Below are 19,339 nucleotides of genomic sequence, written 5' to 3'. Positions count from 1 at the left end.
AGGGTCAATTAATTTTTAATTAAATTTTCAATAGCATGTATGCATGTATGAGTTCGTCGGGCGGCTGCAAATTATTCCGGGAAAAATCATTTCACGCTCTCCGATAAACAGCAACTCTTGTTTGCGGCCGAGTTACCCGCATTTATAGGCGATGAGGCACAGCCTCCTCGCAGTCTTCATTCCTCGTATTTTCACCATCCCTGATTCCCTTGCAGCTGCAGGACTCCCGGTTGGTTGGTGGGTCCTTTCTGAGTCAGTACCTCCATTTGCTGCAAAGGGATCTGATTGCAAGGAACTGGCACCTGCCAGCAATTTCTCTGTGGAAGGATGTAAGAGTGCTATACTCGTATGTGTGTATATGTTGTGGTACATGACTTTGTCGCCCGTCAATGCCATCTGCCTGTTCCCAGCGCTTTGTTGACGATCCCCGTGCTGCGTTCGCATGGATACCACCTCCGAGCCCAACCTTCACCTCCACCTCCACCTGCTCCTGAGCCTGAACCTGAAATCACTTAATCAGTTTATGCAGCACAAATTTGCCCAGGCAAAGTGGGCTTGGCATTGGTAGAAGGTTTGATAAGTATTGTATTTTGCATTGCCTTCGCTTTTGCTTCAGTGCCCGCAGCTCTATGCGAACGCAAAGTGGCATTCTTAAATTTATTTCACAAACGTCTTTACCCGACGGAAAATTCATATATGGTGTAATCTATGTGTAATGGGTTCATTATTATAATCACTAACGAAAATCAATGTTTCCATAACCAAGTGTTTCCATCCTTTGAAAGAAAATCAAACGATGTAGTTTATACTTGACCAAATGCCAAAGTTTCTGGCTTTAACATATTTGGACAACTTTTGAAAACCAACTAAAGATCTTTTTCAATTAAAACGTTTTTGATTTACATTCCAATAAAGCTTGTTTAATTTCGCAAAAAATAAATAAGAATTACCAAATTGAATTTGCGTTGCCTGGGGGCTGCCCCCCTTTACCCACTGGTAAATAAATTCCGAGTTCATATCTGTGCGGACCCTGTCGAGGATTTCAAGGCCTGGGCGTTTTCACTTTCGGTTTCCAATTACAAACAGTCGCGCCTCGCCTCGCCAGCTCGCTCTCTCACGCTCCATGTCTCTCTATTTTCCGACACGGACAGAGATACGCACACGCTTAGCTTTAAAGTGTGGCCCAGTTTCGGTTTTCCACCATCCCAGCTAAAGCCCAGGACCAAACCTCGCCCAGTGCCAACCCTAGTCCCTGCCCAAATCCGCATGTCCACGCCCATACTACTGGCCGTGACACAATTTTCATTGTGGGACTTTTGCAGTAACGGCAGTAGGAGCAACAGCATCCATGGGTACACAGCTGCCTGGTGACCTGTTCTATTTCACGGCTGCTCCATCCAGCTGTAGCTCCACAGCCCACTGGTGTTGGTACTGGCGCAACAACCGGCCGTCGGGAAATTGGACACTTGTTGTTGCCCCTCCTGCTGGAGCATATTTGTTCGTGATTATCGTAGGATTTATTATCATTTGGTGATTTGATTTAAGGCTCTACCTTGTACATTACAATGATATATAAATACGTTGAACCACTCGTGTAGATCAGGACTCTGCCAAATGTCTGCGAGGGATTCTCTCCTCCTTCCTTCGTCTGTTGCGCTGAGCAAAATACTTGCCGCGTCAACGTGTCTTATGTATAAAATATGTATAAACATGTATTTGGGCTGTGTGTGTGTGTGTGCAGAAGACTGCCTTGTTCGACTTGCTCCTGACTTTCGGCTAGTTGCCAATTAACATTTTGAGTAACAAATTTATGCAACATCATGGAGAAGTCGTCGTGTTCTCGACTCCGCAGCTGTGATGTTCCTGAATATTATAATGCTAATTAGGTGCTGGTAGGGCGATGTTTGTATGATAGATGGCAAGATGAAGCGTCAACATACTTAATATCCAAAGCTCTTCCATCATCCTAATACGAACTACATTGCACCGATTTGGTCGACAAAGAGTAATTCTTTGGTATGCTTTAGAAGAGACCTACAAATGCGAGCAAACAAAAGTTCAACAACAAAAATATATTAAACATAATAGTTTGATAAGCAACAAAGTATAAAATCTATCTTATTAAAAAAAGAAGTTACAAAAACTGTTCAAATCGTTCCACCTCAATAATTTTAGGTATAAGGAAACAAGGATGGGCTCGATTTTGGTGAAACATACAATCAGATTGAGGTCCTGGCAAGGCAATCTGATACACACACTGTCAACAACCGTATACACTTGCGTGTTTTACTTTATGCGGGATTATAAAATTAGGTACATATACATTATTAACTATAACATTTTAAAAAATCTGTACTTTTTCACACAAACAACAAACATTTGCTAATAGCCCAAAATTATGCTACGATTTTCAATTCGTTTTGGTTGTTTTTACCGCGTAATACTCGAAGCGTATTTATCATTTAGGGATTCTGTTTCTTGCTTAGTTGGTTTTACAATAAGGACACTAGTGAATTACATTCAAAACGGTTGATGCGAATGCGACCAGCTGAAAGTTTGAGTAAAAATCCAGTAGGAAAGACAACCGAAAGCTGTGAAAGTAGAAACGATGATGGTGGCGGTGACTTCCATTTCCGGTTCCGTTTAGTTCTGCAGAGCGGCTCGTAGAAGACTGTCCAGAGTGAACTGTATGGTCCCATTGGCAGCCGCCTGCAAAACGGATGGCGGCTTGGGCAGGGACGGAAACACTGTCGAAGCTCCCGCTTGACTGCCCTTTCCTCGCAGGCAATCCATACCAGTGGTCGCCAGCGTTTCGGGAACGGTGGCTTCGCATATGCTGGGCGGTGACGGTGGCGATGGCGCTTGCAGAGGGCTCTTTGATTTTTCTGTTTCCGACTTTTCCTCTGGCTGAGCCTCTTGAAGCGGCTCCTGTTCCTTCTTCTGCTGCTTCTCCTGCTGGGCAATCGCAGTGTTGACCTTGTTCCACAGGTTGCTGATGACAGCGTTATCCTTGCCAGCAGCTGCCGTTCGCTTCGCAATCTTCTCGATGAAACTCTCGGTTTCCGGAGCAGGATCCACTGTAGTTTCTACAATATTTTGCTTTTGCTGCGATCCGCTTTCGCTGCGCGAGTGCGAGATAAGACGCGGTCGTATCTGCGGTCGCTCTGAGGGCAATTCTGGCAGAGTAGCAGACACCGCCAGACCCTGGCTCACCAGTTCCAGCATTATGCGCCGTGTGATGCCGAACACAAGATGCTTTTTCTCTTCCGTAATGTATGCTTCGTACTGTTTGGCCTTACTTTCATCGTTGCCCACCGGCGCGGGACGACGCAGTTTGGCCCGCATGGATTCTACGGCTTGCGCACCCGGAGGTTGCTGGCATGATCCATCCGGTTTGAAACTGACCAAGTCGTAGACGAAGTCCTTGTTAACCGCTTTAACTCGCTTACGGATGGGACGCTTCTCCTGGGAATGTTCTCCAGATTCGGGTGAGATTTGGGTACGAGACTTGCGACGCTTTTTGCTGGGCGTGGGAGTACCCTCCAGAGGCTCCTGTCCGGGTTCTTCTTTTATCGCGGCTGTTGGAGATTTGGGTTGCACTTCACCTACAGATTCTGTTAGGGTTTTGAGATGCTTCAAGCGTCTTTCGTAGGTTTTGATAGGGGGTTTAGCATCCTTCTCCATCACTGTAAGCTCCTCCTCCTTATCCAGCAAAATTATATCTCCGTCGACATCGTCTCGAGAGTACTCGCACTCGTGGGTGGACACATATTGCTCCGTCAGCTGGTCTCGGTCTCCTTCTATCTTATGAGTAAATCCCAAATGATTTACAATATCGTAGCGCCTAAATGCGCGATATTCACACAGGTTACAGCCAAAACGGCGTGCGCGGTAATGAAACATGGATATGTGACGACGTAGGTTCCCGAGGGCATTGAACTGCTTGTGACAGATCTTACAGCGACATCGCAGCTGCTTCTCAACTGGGACGTTACGTTTCTTCTTGGCCTTACCCTTGACATCTTCTGCATCGGCATTGGATTCAGGTCCGGCCCCTGGTGTTAGCTCGTGCTCGTCGTCGGTGTTAGAGGCTTCGTCACTAGCAGAGTCACTTACATTGCCTAAGTTAAGCTGGTCCAATGACACTGTGTGCAGACCAGGTGCAAATGAGTCGTTCGGCTCTGGTAGATCGGCAAACATCTCATTCAGAGTAATTTCCTCGGTTTTGATCGGTTTTTTTTTCGGCAGGTCTATGGACGTCGTTGGATCCTCATCAGCTGCATCCACACTGGAATCATTGCTCTTCATCTTCAGTTTTTTGACAGAAGGAGCAGGCTTAGCCAGCGCCTCCTGCTTCGCCCGACAATTAAGCAGGTGTGTTGACAAGGCAGCGCGACGCTCGAATGATTTTTCGCAATAGATACACAAAGACATGATCTTACGGTGCTCACCGCTGGCATCTAGTGGCTCAGGGACATAGCCCACCACGTCGTCGGAGAGCTGTAGGCGCTTCAACTCCCGGCAGGGGCCCTTCGGCTGCACATCTCCTTGCTGAATGCGTCGCTTGAGGATAGTGTTCCGCATCATTCGAATACGTCGAGTTGGCTTCCTGAAAAATTAAATTGCAAAAGGACCAACATTAATATTAGTTCACACATTGCATGTATAATTTTTAGAAAAACCACTATCCCTATAAAAATGTATCTGTTATATTTTTATTTATGATTATTAGTTGTTCTGTTTTTATGATTCAGGGCTTAAAAAATTCACATAAATAGAAAGTAAATTAGATTGTTTCCTTGGAAACAATATGATTTTTGACATATACATATATGTATAAGGAATGCAGTATGCAGTAAGCAGATATAAATGGACCATGTGAAAGAAAAAAGGAACCTGTCCCCTTGAAGTAGAATAATATCATATATTTTATAATAATAAAATATAAAAATTCTATGGTCGGGTTAAGTTGAACTTACTTGTGATCCTTCGACAAATGACGAATAACAGCAGCGGCCTGCAGAAAGGTCAGCGAACAGGCTGGGCACTGAAACACAAACGCCGATGATGAGTGATGCTTCTGAATGTGCACCTCAAGCGTTTTGTGCGTCTGAAACGTCAGATTGCCTGTGAACGAGATTAGGAAACACAGCTATCACTAATTGTATTCAAGGCCTATTCGGTTAGGTAGTCGTACAGATCTCGCAGAAAATACTCGGCTCCGTTTCGTCGCTGATGGACTGCTCGCCGGAGTCGCTGCCTGCATTGTTTTCCAGCTTAACGGTTGCCAAGGCCTTGCCGTCGGGTCCCACAATGGTTTCAGATGGATTAAGCATGCGATGCACCTCGTCCAGTTCTGTCCTTATGCTGTCGTCGTGGTCCACTTTGATGGTCTGATAAACAGCCTGGCTAGAGTTGGGCACAGACTCCAGCTGCAGAACAGTGGGCGAGCTGCACTTGGCCTGTGATGTAGCCTTTTCCCGTCGCAGACGCTCTATAACACCACTCAGGTCCCTTATGCCGCCGCCACCTCCTCCTCGTAAGGGACGCACGTCGCGGGGAACAGGCGAGCATCCCGTGCTTCTGCTGCGTAGCATATGTTCAATGTCCTGCGGGGACGGACCACCACCCGTTTGTATGATCATAGTGGAATTCTGATCCTGGGGGAGAATTAACAGCGATTAGTTGACATCCTATGGTATTAGAGACCTTGTAATGGGGTTGTCTTTACTGCCCACTCACTGTGTATCCGCTGCCATTTGCCGAACGAGCGCTGACGCAGCAAAAGACGCGTTTGTGGCTGATGAAATTGGCCAGGCTGCGAAACATGTTGCGGCACACCTTGCACTCGTAGATCAGGCTGCACTCCAGACTGAGCAGCTGGCGCACCTGTGGGAGAATCTGATTGTTATCCGGGGATCCACCAAACTGGGGCGCAGGAGCCTCCGCCATTGCGGGCCACAATTGAGTCACGTACTCCACTCAGATGAGACTCACCTCGCTGGTGCCATCCTCATAGGCCCGACGGGCCTCCTCGAATCCCGTGTGGGCGGTGCGCAGCGGCCGCTGCAGCAGGCTGATGTCGTCACCGTTGTGGTCCATCTGCTCCTCCTTGAAAGTGTCAGAGTTACAACGTGAGCTTCGCTTTCTCATGGCGCTGGTTTGCGCGCTTGCTCCCACTGCTAACCAAAAAATTTGAGACCTGTCCTAGCGCGCTGCCCTACGGAATATTTTCACCGACGTGAGGTTCTTAATCTGTTTCTAATTAGCGATCAAAGTGGTTTTCCAATTCGAATATGGACCTGCATCTTGCATTTTTTGTATTCAGTATGACCGTGCTTGAGCGCTGCTTCTGCTGCGATGCTGATCTGGTATTTTTATTAACCTGTGCGGAATTTTTTGTTTCAACTTAAAAAAAAACGGAAGAGTCGAAAATATTTAATCAGGCAAAACCAATAAGCTGGAACCACATTTGTTTTAATATTCGACTAGAACTAACAATTGAAGTTTGATTTCTCCCTTGCTCAGTGGGCGTAACTTCCATCAATTCTCAAAACCCCCAAACAATATTGTCAATACATAATTTTGGAATTAGCTTATTGTTAAATCTTTAATTGACATGCCAAGCCCTAATAAGTTCAGAAAAAGCGCTAAAAGTTCCTAAATATTACCTGCAAATGTAATTTATTCAAATAGAAAAACGTTTATTTTGGCGTTCAGCACATGGTCACACTGATGACTTGAAAAAAACATAGTGACCGGAATTAGGCTCATCATATTAGTTTCACCTTTTTTATTAAATCAAAACAGACACGATGAGCTGTCCAGGATTTGGAGAACTAAATATACCCTCGTCGCGTGCCTTCTGGGACGACTGCGACGAGGATGAATTGGAGAACCTTAAGCCGGTGGAGAAGTGCGTGATCTAATGTTATTTACGTAGGTAGTCCTAATTTCTTGGATTCGCAGGCTGCAGCTGAAGTTTGATGATGATTGCGATGGGGAAGCTGCCCCTGTGGAGAGCGAGATGCTGGTGGTCATTGAGGGCGTCAACGTCACTCACTTCGCCTCTTCTCTGCTGGAAAAGGATGCAAAGCGTGTGTGCGCCATTCCTGCCAATAACTCGACCCTGCACTGGAGTCATTCGTCCAAACAGTTGCTGGCCATAATCAACGAGGACCTGACCAGTAGCGGCGAGGTAGCGGAGCTCCTACTGCCGTACGTGAAGCTTGCCAAGAAAGTGATCACTCTGACGCTTAAGCCAAAGGTCGAGTTCAAAAGCGAGGACATCCAGCTCTACCGGGATCACATTGCCGTTGTCCGCGGCATAGGTGCCAACCAGAAGGATATCACTGAACTAGAGGCTCCCAACTTTATCGCTGGAGTTGCAGCAGGCGGTGAGTGATGAGTGGAAAAGGAGAAGGTTGAATCACCTCACCATCTGTTCACCTTTTTTTGCAGTTGCCAGTTGGCGGGATCAGATGGAATTGCCTGTTACCTCTTTCGTTATTTACACCGACAAGCTGCCCCTCGACGCCACAGCTGCGCAGCCAGTGATCAAGGTACTTAAAGCCGCGGGCGTTGCCTGCAGCTCGAGCTACATCCCTCCGCGGAAGGAGAGCTCTTATTTGTACATGTGAAACTACTTTTGGCTGTGCTCAACTTCCTAGTTTTAATGCTTGTAAAAATGATACGGTTGCGGAATAAAAATCGAACTACTTAAGTACATCAAAAATGCTGAGGTTGTCCTCCCGACTACGTTGCTCCATGTGCGCCTTGGCGATGGCTATGAACTGTGGACGGGAAAGCATTGAATAGGCGGGTACCAGCAACGATGAGGCAAGCATGTGCAGCTCCTTGTGCCCACTGCAGAACATATCGATGCCTAGTTCCAGGGCGCTTCCAAAGTCCGATTCATCAACTGCTATGTTGGCTGCGTTGGCCACCGGCTGCAGCTTCTCCAGAACCGCCTGCTTGGCGGCTCCATTATCGACGTCCTTCCGCTCAAGCATTGCCAGCATCTTCTTGAGTTCGGAATCGCTGACAGCCAGCGGGCGGTATCCCACTTCTGTCTTCTGGTCAAAGGGCACAACAATGCCGGCTCGGTGGAATGTCTTGGCCACAACACGCTTGTTGCGCTCCCGCTGCAGTCGGTCCAGCTGGGCCAGTTCTAGGGAATTGTCACTCAGGTATTTTGCCACCGCCTTTTTGGTCCCCGCCAACTGCCCGCATGAGAACGGAGTGGCCGCAAAATCGTGCTCCAGGTAGTAGAGGAAAGCATCGAAGGCATTTCCAGCGACGAATTGGAACTGGCAGCCTTTCGCAGAGTCGTTGCGGGCTATTAAGAGATTTTCCTTGTCCTGCGGCACATCGCGCCAGTAACCGTAGTGAATCCCAGTGCCTCGGCGCACGAAGATCGTCTGAAATTCTGGTGGATCGTAGTAAAAACGCCAGTGGCGCAGGTAGTCTCCCGGTTCGCCTAGTTTGGCGCCGTGAAATTTACCGGCTAGGAACTCAAAGGGACCCACCAACTGCAGTTGAAATACTTTGTCTAGGTGCTCCAAGCCAGCATCCTTGGGCTTCGCAGGATCAATTTTTAAGCTTCCCACAAACTTCCAAAATTCGTAGAAGTCCGGCGGCATTTCGACAAGGAACTTGTGTCGAATGAACTCGTTGGACTCGCAGAGATTGTCGTACTCCTTCTGCACGGACAGGCGGATGCGCTTCTCCAAGATCTCCATGTAGTTCTTTCCGGATATGTTGCTCATGGCCTCTTTGTGAAGCTCCTCGGTTTCGGCTTCATAACTGCCCTTGGCTGTATCCTTGTTCACCATCTCCGTACTTGAAGCACTCGTATTGGACTTATCCTTGTTCACCGGCTCCGTTTGTTCTTCCTTTTTCTGTTCACCAGACTGCGAGGATGCACTTCTTTTTGGCGCCACTTTTTTGCCTTCTGCGCCGTCCACTTCGTGTTCTTGTTGCTTTTTCGGATGATTGTATTTGGACAAATGTGCGGGATTCTGCTGATAGCACTTATCCCAGTATTTGCAATCTTCTTTTGGCATTCTTAAGTAACAACAATACCGATTTCAAACAAATTTGCAAAATGTGAGGTTTGCTATGGCACAATTAACAAGAATAACAAGCATCCAGTGACGCCGTTAAAAGTTGCAAGGGGATGATTCTGACCCATTTGAGAAAAATACTTTACCATGACAGCTGGGTAATAGAAAATACTACACTATATACTACAGCCCAGACATTTCCCCTTGGTGAAAAGCTAATAAACTTTTCATAAACTTGTATACTTTTATTGGACACTTAAATTCAATTTTAGTCATTTTTTTAGATCTACGCCCATGTTGACTTCCCTGGATAAGAAGAAGCACTCTGCACACACCCCCAAAAGTGTTGTAAAATACCGCCGGAAATCACCAGTGACTGGCAAAAACTGCACTGAATTGCATGGAGATTTAATGGGGGGATTCATTTAATAATTGTAGTTCATTCAATGAATACAAACTTCACGAAGAGAATCGAAATGTTGATGGTTAGGGGTTAGTACAATTACAGTTGCGTGTGGATAGGCGCTTCAAGGGGGAAACACTATTCTAAGCACCTATGGAACAGGATTAATCCTCGACAGCACACATGACGGAGTAGACGCACTCTTCCTTGTTAATCAAGTGGCAGGTCTTGTTGACCAGGGACATCAGCTGGTTGACGTCGGTGGCCCAGTTGTTCAGGATGTCGGAGGCGCTCTTTTTTTGGGTGAAGTAAATGATGCCGGCGGGACGGTCGATCTTTACGCGGATGGTGTCGGTGTTGGCCAGTTTAGAAAGATACTCCTCGCAGCGGCTGGTGGGCAGGTTCAGCAGCTCACTCATGCGCGCCAAATGCAGGCGGGAGTAATACATGGCAATGATGCGAATGTTCTATGAAATAACCAGTAGCAATTAGTTATTATTAGTATTGATTTAAATCAAAAAAAACCTACATGCTCTATCAGACGATCCTTAAGCTCGGTGATACATTTCTTGCCATGCTTGGTGCTATCCTTGAACATCTCGTTTTCAGCCAACACGAGCCCAAAGTCTGCATTAAATGTGTCGAAGTTGATCAGCTCCTTTGACATGAACAAGCGCAGAATTTCCCTTTTAAATCGAAAATAAAATAACATGCTCGAAATGTACTTCAAATCAAATGTACTTACTTATAGGCGGGCACTTCCTCCAGCTTCTTGTTCTTCGAAAGATGTGCCATCATGTCGCTCTGTTCGTTGTCGAAGGGAGCTAAAACGCAATAAAGCACGGCACAAACCAGCTTTTCCGTCAGTTCCTTCTTCTGCTCCTCGGTAAGTTCAATTTCGACCTCAGCCTCTGTAGCAACCTCTGGCTTCTTATCCTTGTCATCTTCCTCCTTCTTTTTCTTATCGTCATCCTTCTTTTTTTGCTCATCCGTGGACGCGGCAGAGTCTACGGGTGTAAGGCCAGTCTTCTTGCGCGGAGGCTCCGCTATGGCCTGATAATGGCGCGAAGTATTCAGGAAGGAGGTGTCTCTGTTCAACTGAATCATTAGATAGTAGAACTTCAGCTTCAGATCATGCTGTGCCGGATCGTCAAAGAACTTTATACTGATCTTCTTGGCAATGATCTGCGTGGATACGTAATCCTCCTTCAACAGACAAAGGCGCATCTGCTCCAGGATGAGCTCCACCTTCTCGCGCTTATCCATCGAGCCATAAGTCTCCACTTGAAGCTCCTCCATGACAGTGGCAGCTCCGGCGACATCGCCATCGGCTTCCTTAATGTCCGCCAGAATCTTAGTAAGACGGGCCCGCTCGATCTCAACGTAAATCTTGCCCTCGGTAACCGAGCGAAGTGTGTCGATAAGCTTCAGCTTAGTCTCTTTGTCGGGCGTCTTGTCCACGTACGTGACGCACTCCTGGATCATCTTGACCACAGCCTGCTTCAGCTGGGAGCGACGGCGTACCAGCAGAGACACGTACTCGTTGAGGGCGTTCCAGTTGGACGCGTCAAAGCAGATCTGACAGATGGCAACCAGGACTCGTGAGCAAGAAACCATGTCGGCGCCCAGGCGCGTCTGCTTCTCCAGTTGTAGCATCATCTCGATGGCTTCGTGAAAGGCGTCGGGGTTTTTCTTGGCCAGCTCCTTAGCCAGGGGGATTTTCTCGTTGCACGCCGGCTCGTAGTCCACCTCCATCTTGGTGATGCGGCCGCCATCAAACAAATAGGTGTCCATTGTGTTCTACAAAAAAATGTTTACTTCAATTTTTGCCGATATGACGAGGCAGTTTTCCAACCTACCTATATTTCGCCTTTACCCTGCTGCAGAATCTACTAAAACTGTTTTTCACGATAGGAAATGATAAATGTCGTCTTGCTTCAAACCTGGTTGGTTTGTCTGCTCCTTTTCTTAAAGTTATTGGATGCAAAAGCGGCTTTTTTCTAATAATAATCTCCGCACAAATTTTTGCTTACAAATGCTGTGTTAAGTTGGCTGCGGGATTTTGTAGTGTTGAAAAGGTGAATTTTGAAGTGATAGTACCAGAGCGAGATGTGTCACAGTCAAAGATATTTTTGTAGGGATAAAATTACGTTCCAAAGGGTTTTTTTTTATAATTTCAACTCAAAGTATGACTCAAAATTTGTCAGAAAAATGGAAGACTGCGAAATCAAGAAAACATCGGTAAATTGCGCATAGGGTTGTCAGAGGTTTAACAATCGAAACAACATAATTTGCGTAACTTCTGATTTAAAAACAACAATATTTTTATGGCAACAAAATGATATAATTACCTTTTTTATACAAATTCTCATTCTTTCCAACCCTGCAATCAACACATAACAGTTATATCTTCAATCGTAATCTCAGCACCAATAGTTAAACTATCGCTTAAACGACACATCTGACAGCCCAATCCGTGGCTAGTGTTGTTGGTTAGTATTCACCGTCTTGCGTTGTCCAACATTGTTGGAAAGCCAATCACTTTGTTTAGCCGCGAAAATTGCGCTAGAACGCCTGCAAAAAGCTGTCTGGTTTTATAAACAACGTGATTTTTGATTTTTAAAGCAACAAGTTAGCTGCAAACTACTTAACGGTCACAAGTAAAAAGTTCCGGAAAGATCTTCTGGTCCACCATTTGCGAAAGCGAATCGATTGCCGCCTTTTGAAGTACCCAACAATGGCACAAATCGAGAAGTACCAGGACTTTGTGATTGATGCTCTCGAAGTGGTAGACTTTAAGCTGAGTAAGTATCCTTGTTTCGTAGCGAGGTAGAACTGCAATGTTCCCGTTTTTAGTCCGTGACAAGGCCGACATCAACAATGATGCCCTGACCTTTCATCCCGCAATGGCCCACCAGATTTTCGGGGAGACCGAGACGATTTTCGGCTACCAGGACTTGCACGTCCGTGTAATGTACACGGCAGGACCTTTGCACATCTACTTGGGCGTCGATTACGGCAAACGGGTGAATGAGATCTCCGGCGGAGAGATCAAGGCAGACGACGTCGTCAGCACAATTGCTCAGAGTCTACCGGACGGCTGCTACTTCATCAATCTTGATGAGTTTCTTAAGACACTGGACAAGGCTGACAAATTTCAGCCCTTCGGTGAGAAGATAAGCGAATACAGGCGGGTATCGGACGACGGCAGCGAGCGCCTTTTCGAGATCTACCAGTGCGAGTACAAGAGCTCATCATTCTTAAAGTTCTTTGCCCGGCTGCAGACGTTCATCTTGTGGTTCGTGGATGCTGCCTCCTACATCGACACTGATGATCCACAGTGGTGTTACTTCTTGAGGTAAGTTTTCTACAAGAAGATTGGCTTATTTTGTTATCAAAATCAGTAGCTGGTTTCAATAACAACGTCCTCTTCTCATTCTGCATTCCTTTAGCTACGAAAAGTACAAGAACAACGATGGCCAGTGGCAGTATGCCACAGCTGGTTACACCACCGTATACGAGTACTACGCCTATCCGCAAAACAAGAGGCCCAGGATAAGCCAGATGCTGATACTGCCGCCTTTCCAGAAACTCGGCTTGGCTACCCAATTGGTCGAGAGCATTTACAGGTTTTATCAGTCACAGAAGAATGTTGTGGACATAACAGTGGAGGATCCATCTGAGGATTTCCAGCGTTTGAGGAATTTTGTGGACGCGCGATCTTGCATGAAATTGAAGTCGTTTGCACCAGGCGAGATAGTCAAGGGCTTCAACAAGGAGATGGTGCGGGAAGCTCGCGAGGCTCTGAAACTCAATCCCCTCCAGGTGCGTAAGGTGTACGAGCTTTTGCGTTTATTCTACACCAATGTGAAGGATGAAAAGGAGTACCGACCCTATCGTCTGGAAGTTAAGAAACGGCTTAACGCGGTCTATTACAAGCAGTTAAAGGATTTGAAGAAAATGGAGCGCTTCAAGATGGACACTGAAATGCTGCGTGCTCGCCTGCCAACGGTTCAACAACGAATGGAGCAGCTGCATGAGGAATACCGCGTGGTCGAGCAGGAGTACCAGAGCACCATTGCCAAGTTGAGGGCCTCGTAGGTTCTGTGGATCCAAAAGGTGTTGATTAATTTATTTCGTTTCTCTGTTTTCAAATATGTTGATTACAAAATACATTATGTTGCTATAAGCCTACAGTAGGATTCCTTTGAATAAATATTACAAATTAAATATATATATATATATTATGTATTTATAAGATATCAGATTACCGTGTGCACGTACATAGAGGAGCAATGCTGGGCGTGGGGCACTTGAGCAATTAAGCGTATATAAAACAAAACATTACGGCTAACGAGTACGATTTATACAGGTTACAAATAATTGTGATCGGGAAGTACACATGGGATACGATCATTATCGAGGGTGCTGGGCCAGCAGCCCGTACAACTAGCACGACCCGTATTCCTCCATCCACTTTTCGAAGCGGGCAACGTCATCGGCAGAGACGGACTTCTTGGTGCGCAGACGGGCGTCCTGGAAGTCCTGCAAAGTAATCGGCTGGTCAACCTCCTCGCGTCGGATTTGCTTAATCTGATCGGGAGTGCGTCCGGAAATGAGGCGCCGCATGGCCATCATGGAGGCGTCCCGGCACACGTTGCTTATGTCCGATCCCGAGTAGCCCTGCAGTTCGTCGCCGATTATTCCGGTGTTCAGACTGGGCGACAGGCATACGTCCTTCAGGCAGAGCTTGAGGAGAGCCGATCGGGTGCCCTCTGGAGCATAATATTACTATTATTTACTGCAGGAAAGGAAGTGGCTCGCACTTACCGTTTGGGAGAGGAATATAGATTCGCTTTTCAAAACGTCTCCGGAAAGCCTCATCGATGTCCCACGGGTGATTGGTGGCCGCCAGCACCATGATCACCTTCTCCTCCTGCATGCTTGCGTTGAGTCCGTCCATTTGGATGAGCAGCTCGGCCTTGAACCGCCGACTGGCCTCGTGCTCCGAGTCACTGCCCCTGGAGGCGCATAGGGCGTCTATCTCGTCGATGAAAATGGTGCTGGGCGCATAAAATCGGGCCATCTCGAACAGGAGACGCACCAGCTTCTCGCTCTCTCCTCGGTATTTCGAGGTCAGGGTCGAGGAGGACACGTTGAAGAAGGTGGTTCCACATTCTGTGGCCACCGCCTTGGCCAGCATGGTTTTGCCTGTTCCCGGCGGACCGACCATCAACACTCCACGCCACGGCCGGCGGATTCCCTTGAAGAACTCCGGCATGATTACCGGAAGCACCACTGCTTCCTATTTGGGTAAAAAAAAGATGTACATACATATGAAGTTAGCTACTTTTAATTTAGGTCTTCTGCACGCCTCTGAGGTGCACTTTTATATTTGTGGACCTCAATTTTAAACCTATTCTAGTCATAGATGTCACAGATATATATATTTTACTAGTATGGGTGCATATCGGAAGTTCCGATTCAGAACATAAAGCTCACCTGGAGTATTGTCTTGGCCTCATTGAGCCCAGCCACATCGGTCCACTTGATGCACGGATGGCGCTGCAGAATGTCCTTCTCCAGGGTGTCCACCAGATGAACCTCGTAGCCCAAGGGCGAGAAGTGCTTGGCCTTGGTCTTCGGTGAGCATTTGGGCGTGTTGTGGCTGGTGGCTAGGGACTGGGCGTGCGAGTTGTCTTCCAGGGATGTGGTGGCGTCTTGGTCATCCGAGTTGGAGTTTTCGTCCAGCGAGTTCTTCTTAACCGGCTTGTGCTTCAAGTTAAGCTGGGTGTTTGTGCTGAGCTTCCTGGCCCGCAGGCGCTCCACGGATCGGCTCTTCCGCAAGGCGGCGGTCATGGCGGATGCCCTTGCTGGTCGCCCCAGGCGCATTGTGCCCATGCTGGCGGCGGGTGTAGGTGCTCCTGCGCCCGCCAATCCCACGTTCCCAGCACTTCCGTGGTGGCTCTGGCTGAGGCTGCTGCTGTTCGCATTGCTGTTGATGGAGGGTAAAGTGGGCTGCAGCTCGGGATCCCGCCGACGCAGGGAGGACACCCACCGATTATCCTGCTGCTGCGACGGAAATGGCATTTGGGCCGTCTGACTGGCTCGCGGTTGTGGTGCCACTTCTGCGGCGGAAACTGCATTTTAATGATTATATAGGAAACCCCGCCACCCGGAGCACCAACCTTGCGTGGGTAGCCGCTGCTTGCTGCGCAACGGAACACTTCCGCCAATGCCCAATCCCCCAGGTGCATTAGAGCCCAGGTTGTTGACGGGCCGGTGGCGCTCTGCTGTCGAGGAGTGGCCGCCTTCCGAGCTCTTCTTCAAGCTGGCGTTCCGGGAAGGTCGACTGGTGGCCGTGATCTTCGTGAAGCCAAATGGGGATAGCGAGTCGAGGATCAGGGAGTCCATCATCCGGGCCATGTGCGACAGGCTTGTCGGAGGTGTGGAAGAGCTGGAGAAGGAAAGGGTATTCATTGATTGCTCTTACCCAGTAGAAGATCTAAATATTATAACAGGAAAGAGGAATCGATAATAGGCCTTGTCCTATAATAACATAATATGATCAATGCCATTAGTGCCAAACCCAAATATTTTCGTATTTAATTAGGTATTTTGAGATGTATCTTTAAGATGTTATTGTCAATTCTATCTTTATCTTTTGGGAGAAAGTTTTGGGAAACTATACTATACGAATCTAATGAAGCCACTTAAGGATTCCCAAACTATCTCATTACAACTCCTTATCTGTAAAAAACATAACATATAACTGATAAGGATATAATTAAGAGCCACCAAACAACGCAAAACCAAAACCCATGGGCTCATTTTTAAAACTCATAGCTAACTACCCATAACTATTAGGTGGCTCCATGGAGCTGCCATTCAACTTGGCCATGTCGCAAAGGTCATTTGCTTTATCAGCCGCGGACAAGTGGCTCGCGTGTCCTGGTGTGTGCACACACATATACCGGTTGGAATCCTCGTGTCTAGCCGCCTAATATTAGTTAGCCCTTGCGGAGGACCCTCCCATCCTGCCCTGTCCTACCCTACCCTGCCACTCCGCAGACAATGCTCGGGAATTTCCGGGAAACGAAGAGTTAGTGGCGCCTCCCATGGGGGCGCCTATTCAAACCGCAGGTGGGGTCAATAAACTCGTTGGCTCCTGGCCAGGTTATTGACGTGTCGGCGACAATTGTTAACTTTTGTATTCGCATTTGAATTGTATTTTCGACGTGTTTTCGACTTTGCATGCGTCATCTGGAGGCATTAAAGGCTTTGAGAGCATTCCGGCGGCAACAATGTAAATCTCGATCTGCAAAGTGGGCCGCAATATATTTTACGCCTGGCTAATTAAGTTGGCAGCAGCACAGCCATAATTCCCGACCATATTGCCTGACTCCTGGCACATTCGCTTGGTATTTATATTGCGGGCTGTACTCGTTCGAATTTGGGTTAATGTTTCCTTCATGTGCTCGCCCACGATTTCTTTGATTCTCGGCTCCTGATTCCTGATGGGAATGATTAGTGGAGCGGTTAACTAGGCCACTGCCTATTTGTTCCCATTACTATGCACAAATCAATGGGCCATAATCTAGGAATTACTTGCATTTGAACTGAGCAATTGATTGATTGGCAAAGTGTTACAAGGCCGGATTGAGCGTGGAAAAACCCCGGCATGGGAAAGTCCAGTGATGGCGGATTTCCTTGGACTCGTAGTTATGATGGGCCACTTGAAATCGTGTCACCAAGGGGTGCTTATGCTAATCCCATTGGCACAACACAAGACATTTCGTACTATGCAAATTACAGCAAAATGCCAATTATGACTGGCAGAAATATACTCGCGAAAGGAAACTGGATGGGGTCAAGAAGGTACCCGGTGGCTTTCTTGTATGCAACAAAGGAAATACTTTGGGTTGATAGTTGACCAACCAACGAGCTAGTTACCAACTGCCAGGTCAAGGAATTCAAATGCGGAAGTAATCCAATTTATAGTGGATTTCTTGTGCCCACAGATCTCTACTAGCTCTTACCATTGGTGCAGATCCCAGAGCGAGTGGTATGGAGTGTGCCGGTAGGTGGGAACGAAGGGTACCGCCACCTCGTACTCAACCTGGACGTTGGGCGGCGACTGGGGCCGCGTGGCCAAGGCGTTTGAACGCCCCAGGACGGGATTGGAGCTGGTCAGCGATCGCTGGCGCATGAAGGAATGTTGCGCCGCCGCCGCCTGCTGCTGCTGCTGATTGTAGAGACTCGAATTGTTGTTGAGCAACTGGGCCACTCCGCCGCTCGGATCCACGGCTGTCTGGCCCATGCCGAACCAATTCTGTGCACTGGTGTTGAACATGGCGCTGTGCCGGCGTCACACAGATTAGGACGAGACACAGACACTTCACTATTAATTTAAAAACACACGCGGATATGTTCGGGCGGAAACTTTGCTACCTGACAGTCTGCGCCTGGAGCCTTCGATTGGCTCGCACTCGGAGTTCGAAAACGCGACCCGACCAGCCGACTCGAGGGTTGCAGTCCAACTGAAACTGACCGCTTGACTGGACGACGCGTCCACAACAAACCGACCACCACTACCATTCCGGTATGGAACGGACCGGACCGGGTAGTTTTCCCAGTTGCCTGGTGTGCGTCCGTGTGAATGCGGATTGAGGTTAAAGGAAGTTTCGCTTGGGCGCTACTTTGGGGGGCGGTTTCAATCATGGTAAATTACGGGGAAAGAGTATCTCGACTTGGGGGAAAATAAAGAAATCGCCGATCGGAGCTAGGAAATGCCATCTTTCTAAATATTGATTGAAATTCAAATATATGGATTTCAGTTTAATGGGTTTATGTTTGTTCTGCTTATATGCTCCTTGTATATAGCTATTGATAGGTAAAAAAAAGAATATATACAATATATAAATAAATGAAATATATAATATTTCTACTAATGTCTAGTTGCTTATCGAAGTTTCCTCATTGTCTAAAGGACATTCGTGCTTCTATGTAAGCCCACAGCACTCTCAACTCCTCGGGTTACCCAACGCGCTGGACTGTGGTCAATGCACGCTAGCTTCTGGCTCAAGATTTCATCGATTTCTGGGGAAAGCAAGGCGTTCACTCACTCGCGTATGCCCGACTATTTACTCAAACGGCAGTGGTTTCCCAATAATCTGCCGGCAATGTAATTTAATGGCAGGCTTGCATGCGGCCAAAGAAAGCCGGTTCTTGAGTTGGCCTCCCCCGAGGACCCAGAAACTATAGCATACGTTTGAGAGCACCGCCATTAGGAGGCTTGAAGTGGTTCGTCCACATTTCAATGTGCATGTAGGCAGAACCCGATAATCCGGAGGTGAGCCACAAGCGAAGGCCGTTTCGGATGCGCGCACACACATATAGTATCTGTATATGTATCTAAAAATCAGCTGCAGCGCGAGATAAAAATCGATTGCGGGGCGACAGTCATGGAACGCTCAAGTGTCTCGGCACGCCTTGCGCCTCCAACTGGCACCCACCCTTTTGGACCTTTGCCGTTGCGAAGCACTCACCCCGCAGGACTCATCACGGGCAGGTATGTGGAAGTGGAGTCCACGGTGCGTATGGTGGTGTTCCCTCGCAGCACAATCTTCTCGCGCGTGGTGCGCCTATAGGTCGCCTCCTCGACCCGCATTTTGCTCCACCAGTCGTTTATTATTTAAATTTAGTGCGAGTAATTTCGTAATTTTGAATTTTTCACAATTTTTTTTCCTTAGTTTTCGTGTTTACTTCGGTCCGAAATGGTGTGTTGGAAAATTCGGCATCCGTTCTTCGCACAGGCAATGTACAAATGGAAAATTAAGAGAGCGGGCGGAGCAGGGAGAAAAGGATGCTG

The 19,339-nt window shown here is 47.5% G+C and overlaps 6 protein-coding genes across 15 annotated transcripts; 2 read left to right on the top strand and 4 right to left on the bottom strand.

The window, feature by feature from the left end:
- Window positions 1-1,043: 1,043 nt before the first annotated feature.
- On the bottom strand, window positions 1,044-6,333 carry CG10979 (uncharacterized protein). 2 transcript variants are annotated; one of them, NM_001275372.1, is made up of 5 exons: window positions 5,998-6,333; window positions 5,743-5,889; window positions 5,198-5,660; window positions 4,980-5,127; window positions 1,044-4,609 (listed from the first exon to the last, which is right to left on the bottom strand). In NM_001275372.1, exons 1-5 carry the CDS (start codon window positions 6,151-6,153, stop codon window positions 2,644-2,646), a joined length of 2,880 nt encoding a protein of 959 aa, NP_001262301.1. In that variant the 5' UTR covers window positions 6,154-6,333; the 3' UTR covers window positions 1,044-2,643. The 2 variants fall into 2 exon arrangements, with proteins under 2 accessions (NP_001262301.1, NP_649591.1); NM_141334.2 differs by having other exon boundaries at window positions 2,289-4,609.
- A 387-nt stretch (window positions 6,334-6,720) lies between these two features.
- On the top strand, window positions 6,721-7,730 carry PSMG1 (Proteasome assembly chaperone 1). The gene is made up of 3 exons (NM_141333.3): window positions 6,721-6,916; window positions 6,970-7,397; window positions 7,462-7,730. Exons 1-3 carry the CDS (start codon window positions 6,816-6,818, stop codon window positions 7,638-7,640), a joined length of 708 nt encoding a protein of 235 aa, NP_649590.1. The 5' UTR covers window positions 6,721-6,815; the 3' UTR covers window positions 7,641-7,730.
- On the bottom strand, window positions 7,655-9,159 carry Hpf1 (Histone PARylation factor 1). Its single transcript, NM_141332.4, has one exon. It carries the CDS (start codon window positions 9,063-9,065, stop codon window positions 7,716-7,718), a length of 1,350 nt encoding a protein of 449 aa, NP_649589.1. The 5' UTR covers window positions 9,066-9,159; the 3' UTR covers window positions 7,655-7,715.
- A 309-nt stretch (window positions 9,160-9,468) lies between these two features.
- Window positions 9,469-11,545, bottom strand: Rpn5 (Regulatory particle non-ATPase 5). The gene is made up of 4 exons (NM_141331.3): window positions 11,328-11,545; window positions 10,214-11,268; window positions 9,998-10,154; window positions 9,469-9,935 (listed from the first exon to the last, which is right to left on the bottom strand). The coding sequence occupies exons 2-4, from the start codon at window positions 11,260-11,262 to the stop codon at window positions 9,633-9,635; spliced, it is 1,509 nt and encodes a 502-aa protein (NP_649588.1). The 5' UTR covers window positions 11,263-11,268; window positions 11,328-11,545; the 3' UTR covers window positions 9,469-9,632.
- Window positions 11,546-11,653: 108 nt separating this feature from the next.
- Hat1 (Histone acetyltransferase 1) lies at window positions 11,654-13,701 on the top strand. 2 transcript variants are annotated; one of them, NM_169106.2, is made up of 4 exons: window positions 11,654-11,709; window positions 12,094-12,272; window positions 12,325-12,826; window positions 12,921-13,701. In NM_169106.2, exons 2-4 carry the CDS (start codon window positions 12,206-12,208, stop codon window positions 13,567-13,569), a joined length of 1,218 nt encoding a protein of 405 aa, NP_731006.1. In that variant the 5' UTR covers window positions 11,654-11,709; window positions 12,094-12,205; the 3' UTR covers window positions 13,570-13,701. The 2 variants fall into 2 exon arrangements, with proteins under 2 accessions (NP_731006.1, NP_649587.1); NM_141330.2 differs by lacking the exon at window positions 11,654-11,709 and having other exon boundaries at window positions 11,964-12,272.
- On the bottom strand, window positions 13,573-19,276 carry kat-60L1 (katanin p60-like 1). Of its 8 annotated transcripts, none has more exons than NM_001170055.1 (5): window positions 19,017-19,276; window positions 15,657-15,925; window positions 14,971-15,608; window positions 14,299-14,773; window positions 13,573-14,243 (listed from the first exon to the last, which is right to left on the bottom strand). In NM_001170055.1, the coding sequence occupies exons 1-5, from the start codon at window positions 19,136-19,138 to the stop codon at window positions 13,918-13,920; spliced, it is 1,830 nt and encodes a 609-aa protein (NP_001163526.1). In that variant the 5' UTR covers window positions 19,139-19,276; the 3' UTR covers window positions 13,573-13,917. The 8 variants fall into 8 exon arrangements, with proteins under 8 accessions (NP_001163526.1, NP_649586.1, NP_001163525.1 ...); NM_141329.3 differs by having other exon boundaries at window positions 14,971-15,596; NM_001170054.1 differs by lacking the exon at window positions 19,017-19,276 and adding an exon at window positions 17,508-17,933.
- Between the last annotated feature and the right edge of the window lie 63 nt (window positions 19,277-19,339).

This window comes from Drosophila melanogaster, chromosome 3R (assembly GCF_000001215.4).
Source record: "Drosophila melanogaster chromosome 3R".
Classification (NCBI taxonomy): Eukaryota; Metazoa; Arthropoda; class Insecta; order Diptera; family Drosophilidae; genus Drosophila; species Drosophila melanogaster.
This window is presented reverse-complemented; position numbering and strand designations above follow the sequence as displayed.

Bases quoted from the DNA above. Each gene is read 5' to 3' on its own strand.
- CG10979 (NM_001275372.1), bottom strand. From the start codon at position 6,153: ATGAGAAAGCGAAGCTCACGTTGTAACTCTGACACTTTCAAGGAGGAG. The intron at 5,890-5,997 runs GTGAGTCTCATC...ATTCTCCCACAG, and splicing joins ATGAGGATGGCACCAGCGAG to GTGCGCCAGCTGCTCAGTCT. The intron at 5,128-5,197 runs GTACGACTACCT...TCTCGTTCACAG, and splicing joins GAGTATTTTCTGCGAGATCT to GCAATCTGACGTTTCAGACG.
- PSMG1 (NM_141333.3), top strand. From the start codon at position 6,816: ATGAGCTGTCCAGGATTTGGAGAACTAAATATACCCTCGTCGCGTGCC. The intron at 6,917-6,969 runs GTGCGTGATCTA...TTGGATTCGCAG, and splicing joins AACCTTAAGCCGGTGGAGAA to GCTGCAGCTGAAGTTTGATG. The intron at 7,398-7,461 runs GTGAGTGATGAG...CTTTTTTTGCAG, and splicing joins CGCTGGAGTTGCAGCAGGCG to TTGCCAGTTGGCGGGATCAG.
- Hpf1 (NM_141332.4), bottom strand. From the start codon at position 9,065: ATGCCAAAAGAAGATTGCAAATACTGGGATAAGTGCTATCAGCAGAAT.
- Rpn5 (NM_141331.3), bottom strand. From the start codon at position 11,262: ATGGACACCTATTTGTTTGATGGCGGCCGCATCACCAAGATGGAGGTG. The intron at 10,155-10,213 runs GTAAGTACATTT...TCGATTTAAAAG, and splicing joins GAGGAAGTGCCCGCCTATAA to GGAAATTCTGCGCTTGTTCA. The intron at 9,936-9,997 runs GTAGGTTTTTTT...GTTATTTCATAG, and splicing joins AGGATCGTCTGATAGAGCAT to AACATTCGCATCATTGCCAT.
- Hat1 (NM_169106.2), top strand. From the start codon at position 12,206: ATGGCACAAATCGAGAAGTACCAGGACTTTGTGATTGATGCTCTCGAA. The intron at 12,273-12,324 runs GTAAGTATCCTT...TCCCGTTTTTAG, and splicing joins AGTGGTAGACTTTAAGCTGA to TCCGTGACAAGGCCGACATC. The intron at 12,827-12,920 runs GTAAGTTTTCTA...GCATTCCTTTAG, and splicing joins CAGTGGTGTTACTTCTTGAG to CTACGAAAAGTACAAGAACA.
- kat-60L1 (NM_001170054.1), bottom strand. From the start codon at position 17,821: ATGTTCAACACCAGTGCACAGAATTGGTTCGGCATGGGCCAGACAGCC. The intron at 15,926-17,507 runs GTAAGAGCTAGT...TTCCTTCTCCAG, and splicing joins CTCTGGGATCTGCACCAATG to CTCTTCCACACCTCCGACAA. The intron at 15,609-15,656 runs GTTGGTGCTCCG...ATTAAAATGCAG, and splicing joins GCAGCGGCTACCCACGCAAG to TTTCCGCCGCAGAAGTGGCA.